Source organism: Aptenodytes patagonicus, chromosome 10, assembly GCF_965638725.1.
Source record: "Aptenodytes patagonicus chromosome 10, bAptPat1.pri.cur, whole genome shotgun sequence".
In the NCBI taxonomy this organism is placed as follows: domain Eukaryota; kingdom Metazoa; phylum Chordata; class Aves; order Sphenisciformes; family Spheniscidae; genus Aptenodytes; species Aptenodytes patagonicus.
In genome coordinates, this window is record NC_134958.1 from 3,034,748 (window position 1) to 3,044,700 (window position 9,953).

General features: G+C 40.2%; 1 protein-coding gene across 3 annotated transcripts in view; it reads left to right on the forward strand.

The window, feature by feature from the left end:
• The window catches only part of SLC12A1 (solute carrier family 12 member 1), a 53,657-nt gene extending 48,091 nt beyond the window's left edge, over positions 1–5,566 (forward strand). For all 3 annotated transcript variants that reach the window (XM_076347801.1, XM_076347799.1, XM_076347800.1), the window contains exons 25-27: positions 991–1,126; positions 3,432–3,499; positions 4,506–5,566. In XM_076347801.1, coding sequence (XP_076203916.1) covers positions 991–1,126; positions 3,432–3,499; positions 4,506–4,641 — 340 coding nt within the window. In that variant the 3' untranslated portion in view covers positions 4,642–5,566. The remainder of the gene's footprint in view (positions 1–990; positions 1,127–3,431; positions 3,500–4,505) is intronic.
• Positions 5,567–9,953: the final 4,387 nt, after the last annotated feature.

Genomic DNA, 9,953 nt, shown 5'->3' on the forward strand with positions numbered 1-9,953 from the left:
TCTGAACAGAACAAGTGAATATAGTGCCAGACACTTGCTAGACCACTGTATCTCTCTCCCAGCTGGCATCCCATTTATTTCACTAATAATAAGAGGATTATCACTATTCTACATACTGAAACAGACACTAAGGATGTTGACAAACTCTCTGCCAACTTAGCAACAGCACCATTAAATGCTGCACGTCACAGCCTTTAACCCATCTCTTGACTTCCCGGCCATATAGCAAAGTCCAACCTGGGCCCAGCCTCCCATTCGCTTCACACTGAGGCCTCTCAGCGTAAAATGTTCCTAGAAACACACTTACATTTATATTAAAGAAACTCCCTGAGGTCTCTGTGAGATGATAGAGACTTTCAACAAAGGGGCAAGCAGGGAAGTACAGAAGGATGATAAGCTTCTCCAGATGATGACAGTCAAAAGCTTCAAGAAACAAATTGAAATTTAGAGAGAAAATCTGTGGAAAAGTTGGGAAATGAACACGAATCTGAGCCCCCATATAGCAAAAAACCTACAGCATTTCCTTCAGCCCCTTGCTACAGGAGATTTATATCACCTGTTTCTCCATTTCATTAAAACTGTAACAGTAAAACTATCAGTCAGGTGATTGCTCCAGTTAATGCTAAAACAATAATAACAGCTCAGTATTTCTGAGGACACCCATAGTCATTGTTAACATTAGTAACCAACATACTGCTGTTTGGAGTTACTGTAGAACTCATTTCAGTATTTCTGCTACAACCAGGAAAATATAGAAAATTCTCTGCAACCGTAATAGGCCAAATGCGGTGTTTAATTATCCTCAAATAACCCCAACATATTGAAGTGGCACAGATACAACTTGGGGCACAATGTCGCAAAGAACAGTTAAAGATTTTGCGTGTTTTTCAGCTACAATTGTAGGCAGCGGGGCCTGCCATACGCAGTGTCTGTGGAATAAGTTAGAGTTCATACCCTGCAGCAAGGCCTCCTTTGTAATTCCTGTTTCAGCTGGAAATTCTTTGAAGAGATGATTGAGCCATATCGCCTCCACGAAAGCTGCAAAGATATAACAACTGCTGAGAAATTAAAGCGAGAGACTCCATGGAAAATTACAGATGCAGAGCTGGAAGCATTCAAGGAGAAGGTAAAGCCTTGCCTACCTTTTTACATCTGTACCTTTTCTTACACTCCAGATGTTTGAAGCAATTAGTAAGAAAATGTGAAATACCAGATATGGAATTAGAAACATGACATGCACAAACCTGTATTTGATATTTACAGATTGGATTTATATTGTAAACACTGCAGAGGTGTGTTGTGATTGCATTATTCAGCATTCTGTAAGACCTTGGCATGTTTACACAGTATTTTCCAGGCTGAGGAGAAGCTCTGCCCACATCAGAGCCAGCCAGATGAAAACCACCTCTGAATCAGAAGCCACACAGTACTGCGCTGAGCCCAGGCTAGTGAGATCTGCTGAGAGGTTTATTAAATGGCTCCACTGTTTTAGAGCTTGAACCTCTTAAAGAGTGCAGTTCCAAACATTCACCGCTTTGGGAAGTTTAGAACTGAATCCAGACCCTACACCCGGCTCTAGGAATTTTTCCAAAGGCAAGATTTAACACGGATTCTTACCTCAATGGCAGTGTGAAGACTAAACCTGCCTACAACACAGGAGCTCTCCCACAGTTCAGAGGCACTCCAAGGCTGACGTTGGCTGATCCACTGGGTGAATTAGAGCCTGGGCTGCTCTTTAATCTTGTTGGAACATACCTTCTTAGCAACGAACCGCCAGGCTTCATCAGGCCAGTGCCGAAAGGATACTGCAGACTCTTCCACCCTTGAGAGACAAGTTCTTCTGTAACTCTCAGAGAATTAATCTAGCAATTTTATTTATGGTTCCTGGGGATTAACCTGAGTGCACTGAGAGTTTAGTTATCTCCACTTTATGGTGCTGGTATCTTCCTCAGCGGAGCAAGGATTGTGAGTCTGAGCTCAGAGCCGCTGGAGGTCACAGCCTGACATATTAACATAAGCTGAAATCAATGGTGATTTAAGATAACACACTATACTACCGATTGCAGCAGCTGGGAAGCAGACTGACTGCTCACTGTATTACCCTTTTCGTAGATTTGATAACCAGCATAAAGTTATGGTAGTCAGCTGTGGGCAGAAAAATTCTGAAGTGCTCTCAGCATAAATCATCAAAACTTGGGAGTCAGAGCCCTTAGAACATCTCAGTATAAAAGACAACGGCAAGATAATCCCAGATATACACACTTGTGTGCAGAACCAGTGAGGATACAATAGGAAAAAAAATGCGTGATTAAGCTTGGTCTTGTCTAGGTCACTAACTAAAGAACCAGGAAAAACCCCATAGGTTGAAAGCAGTCAGCACTATGAAAATGCCAAATCTCTCTATAAAATAAGAACAGCAACAAAAATTCAGCTTACACACCTGGAAAGACATGCCCCTTATCTTCAGAAGTAAGGTAGTTCTGGGAACTTTATGGAAGACATTAGAACACATTTAAAATTCAAGAGAGAAAAACCTGGCAGCACAGATAAAGGGTGATGTTATAGGATGATTCTCATGAGATAACAACTGGCTAAATCATGAGGATTCTTACTTATATAACATGTGTAAAAGAACAGCAAAATGTCTGTAGAGAAGGAAAATTTAAGGTCTGAATGCAGAAAAACCAGCTTTTTACCTTCTCCAGGGAAAGAGAGAATAATTTATAGGACCAGTTAAGATACATCCATCTCCCATGCTGCAATCTCCCTGTACACAAACCTGCCCTGGTCTCTTGTTCCCTATGACTTGTGTTAAGTTATAAAAACTTTGAGGGCCTGAGCCTGATCGTGAAGTAATCTTGGCTGAATCTCAAGGTAACAGCCATTTATGCAATCTGTAAAAGTCCACACAAATACACAACACATAAAGCAGCTAACTTTTGTTTAAGAGGTGAACTTCTGGCAAGGTGTTCATTTACACACTGACGTTCAGCCCTACCAGCATGGCAGCTGGAGACTTACAAAACAGATGAATTACTATATTAACCGCCATCAAACAATAGCACAAAAGAGTCTCTGCACAGTTCCCGAACAGCTATACTCCATAGCCAAAGAAATACTTAAAAACTATGTCTGAGCCAGCTCTGGTACTGTGTCAGTACAAAAATAATCTCCATCCCCAGGAAATCTTACACAGTGAACAACTCTGACCCCCCAGGTAACTGTACTAATCAAGAAGCATGGCTTAGCCTCCTATTTTGCCATCTCTATCATGCTGGACCACAGAGCAGACCTGGCTTTCAATGCTGCCAAAGCAACAGCAGTAAATCTTGTGGACAATGGGTAGTGTAGAAGTCCATAAGGCACCAGAACTGAGGATCACTGACCTAACTGATCTTTTTTTTCTTTTCCCCCCGTTTTGTTTCAATCAGAGTTACCGCCAAGTCCGTCTGAATGAACTCTTACAAGAGCATTCGAGGGCAGCTAACCTCATTGTCCTGTGAGTTGCAAGATTTTGGTTCTAACTTAGAGAATAATCTGATGTGTAAAGGGATTCTGGACTAGAGCAAAAGAAACACTTGTGTTAAAGGATTATTTTTGCCCTCTGTGAAGTAAGTACCTTTTGAAGGACTTGCATCCAGACTGATGGTTCTCTGGGACTACACTGAATAGGAATCTTTCCTAGTAGTTCTTCATAGCTTAAAACAAAGCTCTGCTCATGAAAATGTGTCAAAAATGTAATCTTCACATCCAAATCTACATGTTGAGTGTTACACCTGCTTACTCACCTGCAGAAAATACACATTTTCCTTTCTTTTCCCCCCAACAATTAACAACTTAAAGTTAGAGAAAGGATACTTTTGGTTTGCACACAATAAATGGAGTTGTTAGCCAAAATCTACTTGGAACTATGTGAAACTGAATAAGGATGATGCAATTCCATAAAGAAAAAGAGGCCACCGATAAAATTACAAAAAAAAAAAAAAAGCCATTTTCAGAATCAATTTTTAGTTAGAGTAGATAAACCTCTTTAGCTCTATTAATTCAGTCTCCAAAAAAGGGGTGATCAGGTAATGTTTACCATAAAGTGACCCATACTTTAAAACTCCCATCTCACAGTAGTCACAGATCAGAAAATAAGCTGATGGACTGCAAAACTGTGCACATACTGTATTTTTATCCTTTTTAAAAATCATATTATATGGGGGCTTTATGACCCCAAAAATGCTTCTTTACCAGTTTAAGGCTACAATCACAAGCAGTCCATGTCCAGTACAACTAGCCATGTTAATGGCGCTAACCAGGTGAGCAAGAGCTTGCAAGATTAAGGCCTAATGGTAGCTTTGTGCTTTGTAAGATTAAAACAGTCCTGTAGTCTAATTATGAATGTTCAGAGTTGTATAGGGACAGTTGATGTCTTCTACTTAATATTTAGTGAGATACATGTCATCAGGGCTACCCCTGACTTCATCATGTTAATTTTATTTTTCTCTCTGTCTAAACAGGAGCCTCCCAGTGGCAAGAAAAGGAGTAGTGTCCGATTACCTGTATATGGCTTGGCTAGAAATTCTCTCCAAGAACCTTCCTCCAATCTTAATGGTCAGGGGCAACCACAAAAATGTACTGACTTTCTATTCTTAGAAAAACGTCAGTGCCTAGAATATCCCTTGCTTGATTTCAACACCTACACTTTTAATGGCAGTGATTTATTAGAGACACACTTATCTAATACAGATCTAAAATTTAACTAATTGACAGAAAAATTTTCAAAAATCCAAAGCAACACAGTGAAGAATTAGACAAAAAAAAAATGTAAATGGTCCCTGCTGGTGTTACACTCCAGTACAGGTAAAAGAAGGAAAATCTACATACATATACACACACATCTCTCTCTCACATGAGACAGCAAATATTTTGAACACACAAAGAAGAAATTCCACTAATTTTATAAGGTATTGAAAATGCTTTTGATATTTATCCTAGAAAGCCAAAATTAACTGCTACAATACAAAAAGCATTAAAGCTATAAATAAATACTTCTTTCAAATTGCACTGTCATAGTTGCTAACAGAGACACAGGAGGATTACAGTCAAATGCACCAACTTGGGAGAGAGAAAAAAACCTGTATGGTATCCATCAGGTCAAAGCCATAAACTGATACAAGGCAAGTAGAATACCTGTGATGCTGTTTAATTATAATATTGCCAAATTAAGACCTATGCCTACAGCAGATGCTTTTACCTAAATTGTTCTGCTAATTTATATTAACTCAAGTGCTTCTAAATTAACTGACAAACAAAAAAAAGTTACATATATAAAAATATGGACTCTATATGACAAGACTTGATAATGAATTTTCAAGCTCTGACATGGAATGGAATGTATGATTGCAATAATTAAATGTGGTAAGTGAATTTCACAAAGAAATTAGTGAAATATTAAATATTCTGACAATTTTTGCTATGAATGTTACGGGTTAATACAATCTGATATTATACTTTGGGATAATATGTACAGTGATTTATGTGATTAGAAAACAAAATAAACTCCATTAGCTGAGTTGAATGCCTTGTTTTTTTATTTATATAAAATATTTCTCTTACTTTTAGACTTTCTAAATAATATTCATTATACCCTAACTTGAAATAAAGGAAATCCATAAAGTTGTGTAATTTTTCTATTTTCTATTCTGCAACATTATAGTACTTTATCATTTCAGCTGTCAATAAAAGCAACTTCTCTTTTTAATGGGGAAAGCTATATCCTATGTGTAAGCATTATTTAAATTAAAGACCATTAAGGAGCGCAGCTAATTTAATTACTGCAGTTCTGCAACTCCTTTGCAGAGATCAACTAAAATTTAAGCCCCAGGAAAGCCAGGGGACGCTGAATTTCACTAAATGTTTATTTTAAAGCAGGCCTCAGATTCCATCTTTACTTGAATTATTAGCATTTAACTTGCAGAGGATCTAGCACTCCATCTCCAAAAATGACGAATATTTGATATTCATATTTCTCCAAGTTCAACGGCAGCAATTCAGCAGAACATGGTAATGTAGCTCAATAATCCATGTTTTATTTTCTCCATCTATTAAAGGCAGGAGATGAAATACTGATATTTTCTCATAATGTTCTTCCTTCACTCCTTCTTATACATTTACAACCAGGTTGAAGGATCATTTTGCAGTTTAACTGCACGACACAGATATATGAGTTTCCTAGATACACCAGGCTTCCTGCACAGCTCTGAGCAAACCAAACCTCACATTCTGCACCTGCAAAACAGGGAGATTATTCTCATCCTTCACAGTGATGTTAGCAGCGATACGGGAGCTTGTTACACGCTGTCAGGCCCCTTCCACCTTTGTAGAATTGCAATGGCCACCACCCTTTCCACCTCACTTCAGACACCAAACAGGTATAATCTGCATGCGGTACCCAGGCAGTCAATGGAAAGAAAAAGAGCTTTTAGGGAGGCTCCGCTTAGGCCTTCCGTGAGTGTGTTTCTTATCACGATCTATGGAAGGACCTGGGGGAATTACACACCTGTGTTAAGCCCTTCAGTTACGTACCCGACTGGGGATTGTTTCCTAAATACTCCCACGTACTGTAATTCTTAATCTACAGGCAACGTCGACCCAAACTGATGTGGGGGACCTAGGCAGATCCAAAAAGAGAAGGAGCTCAGTATGAACCAGCAATGGCACTTTCAACACTATTCGCACTTCTCTCTCGCAAACACATCGCTGTGGGCATTGCAACAGTAAATCCCAAGGGGTATGTTTCTAAATGAACAGCCATCAAAAACTAAGTACTAACACACACATCACTGTAAAACTCCTCGCTTAGACTACAGTGATTAATTAGAAGATGTATCCACACAACAATGTTATGGGATTTATAACGAGCAACACAAACTCTAGATGCAACAGTGCTTAACTACCTGAAAGTGTTATTTCCACAAATTCACAAGTAACTTCAACACAGCAGTTTCCTAGGAGCTTCTATTTCTTGTTCCTCACCACGATTTCTGAAGTGTGTGTACGACCAATTTGGAAAGCATGCTAATTACGGACTCTTTTAAATCGCAACTTCGATTGCAAAATTTTGTTAGTCCACCTACCTCTTTTCCCACTCTGTAACAGACACTTCCTCTTTTACATACATTATGCATAAAACAACTGCTGAATTTTAATCATCATGTTAATAACTGAATTCTAATTACAAGTTTGACATCTCTAGAAAAAAGATGGCTCTAAAGCTGTCTAGCACATTTTGAGCTTGTATCACACTACCAACTCTGCAGGTTTATATAATCTAGGGTTGATTTGATCAGCCACGACAAAAGCAAGCATAGATTAAGTGACCAGGGATATTAAAGTGTGAAAATACTGTTGCGGTGAAGCAAGAACAAAGAATATTTCGAGTCTTCTTCAAAAATCCAGGCATCCTGCACAGCTAAGCTTGTGCCTAAGGGCCTGTTAAAATGATCCACTACCGCTCCTCTCATCAGTGCATCTTACCTTTCCCTCCTAATGTTACTGGAGCTCCAACAGGTATCGCAGAAGGCATTTCATCATAGTTCAGAGAATACATTTTCCTTCAATCTTTTTACCACCACTGGCAAGTTGCCCATCTTGACCACATACCCCTAGGGCACAGCGCTTAGGAACGGTAATAGGTGTCCCCACCTAGGGCTCCAGAACAGCATTCTTCCAACGTGCCTTTCACTAGATTTTCAGTCCCCAACAGACATTAGTTTGGGGGGGGGGTTTGTTTGTTCGTTAATTTTATTTTTAAATCAGCAACCCAATAGTGCAAGTAGAAAAGCTACCTAACCAAAAAGGCATCACATTCTGAAGATAAACAGCTGCAACTGCTCAAGCCACGTTCTGCAAAAAGCACGCCGCTATCATACTTCACACCCAAAGGAGTTCTCCACTTAATCATCATAACCACAAAGTACAAAGCTCCAGCCACTTGCATAGTAAATTTTGCCAGTCTTAAACCTCTGCAGTTTTCATTACGTCTTTGAAAAGTCCTAGCAAAAGCCTTCCTAGCTAGGCAAAATATGACAGGCTGCCCTTTATTCTCAGAAAACCTGGACATTCCTTGTCTTTTCCCCCTTTTCTACGATTCCACGTGGTACCTCAAGATCTTCTTTAAGGCAAAAGCAGTTTCAGCAACCGATTAGTAGTTTACAAGTAACAGACGTGGCAACAGGTAACACGAAGTAGCACTGAAGTTGTAGATACGGAGCAAACAGCTACAGAGTTTTAGCTGTTACTGACTCATTTAACTCCCCATACCTGTTTGCCACCTCCCCTCTGGCAGAGGTCCCTGACTTATCAGCAAAGCTGGGAGAACAGCATTTGAATAACCCTCAGCCTCCTCAACCTGAAGTTCAGTGGTCCCCCTCAAGCTGCTGCCTCAGGTCGTCTGACTGCCATCGGACTTCAGTGAAGCGACTGAGGATCACTCCCGAGGTCCTGCTCTCTCTCCCCTGCTGCCGGATTGTAACTTTTGTCAGAAGGGCAAATAAACCCTTAAAGTGCTGCGGCTGTTTGCCAAATGAGTGACTCAGCCCGCAAGTTACAGGTGAGGGAAATCAAGGGTTTGTAACAGGGCGGTTCAGCATACATCAGACCACTGTTTAAACGTCCCTTCATCCTGGTGCCTGGTCGGCACGGCCCCTTGGCAGGTGTGTAGCCCATCGGGACTGCGTGGCCAGTGCTGCTGAGCTAACACCTCACGCTGGCCTTGACTCTCCTAGGAAAAACCGAAAACGTAGCTGTGCCAGTGCAACAACAAAGAAACATAGCAATTTTTAGCTCACATTCTCCACAAATAACAACAGCACCAGCCCACAGTCACGCCATTGCTGGAATTTCATCAGAGGAAATTCAGTTTCAAGCAAAATAAAGCACTAAGGTTGTTCTGGAACAGAGTAAAAAGCAATGGCAAAATTCCACAGCCCCCCACGCTGTACGGCAAACCACATGATCAAAAATAGAGCTTAATTATAAACAAACACCCTCACAGCAGCCTTTTAAATTACAAACCTTAATCACTGTGAGAGAGGCAGCTGTTCTAAGGGGTGGGGAATCTCTCTTTTAAAGCCACAATTTTCTTCTAATAAAAACGCTCATTCTAACACCAAAACTTCAGTGGGGAGAATTTTACAGATTATTATCCCTGCAAGAAGCTCTGGTTCTTTCGGTGTACAACAAAGCAGCCTCCGCTCCTACTCTCAATCTAGGTAAAAGGCAGATAATTTCAGTTTATCTCACTATTGTTTTTCAAAGTCAGGAGGAAATGCCCAATGGAAAGCAGCACTAATCGGCAATCAAGAATGCAGGAATGTTGACCAAGTGACTATCTACAGAGCAAACAGCACATTCCCAGGACCAAGGCAAACTTGCTCAGACTTTAAGCACAGGTTTTCCCCCCCCCCCCTTGTAAAGATCTGGGGAAAAAAGTGTCACTCAGTTGAGGCCTTTCTCCTTGATAGTATGTTTGGATGGGTCCTCCTATCTATTATTCATGGTCTTTTAGACGTAGCGTAGAACCCAGCCTGCCTCACCGAGACAGGCCATTCCTAAAATTAGTCCTTTTCTACACTATAATGCAGGACGCAGTTGTGACCTCTGTAAAGTTCTGCTTGTATAAATAACCATTTATAATTAGATATTCATTTGATACAACTTAAATTCTTATAAGCGTCAATTTGTGGATGGCTTGTATCCGAAGTCATGAAATGTTCCAAGTAGCTTTTTCACACAGGTCTATGATAAATACACATTCTCATTCTAACGGTGCACACTATTTAGAGTGAAAGAGCTGAACAGCAATAAAAGAAACCCCAAATTGGGACATTCTTCAAAATATTTTTCACAATCGGACTGCAATGTGTAGCAATGGTTTCACTGCCACCTGGCTGCATTTAAAAAAA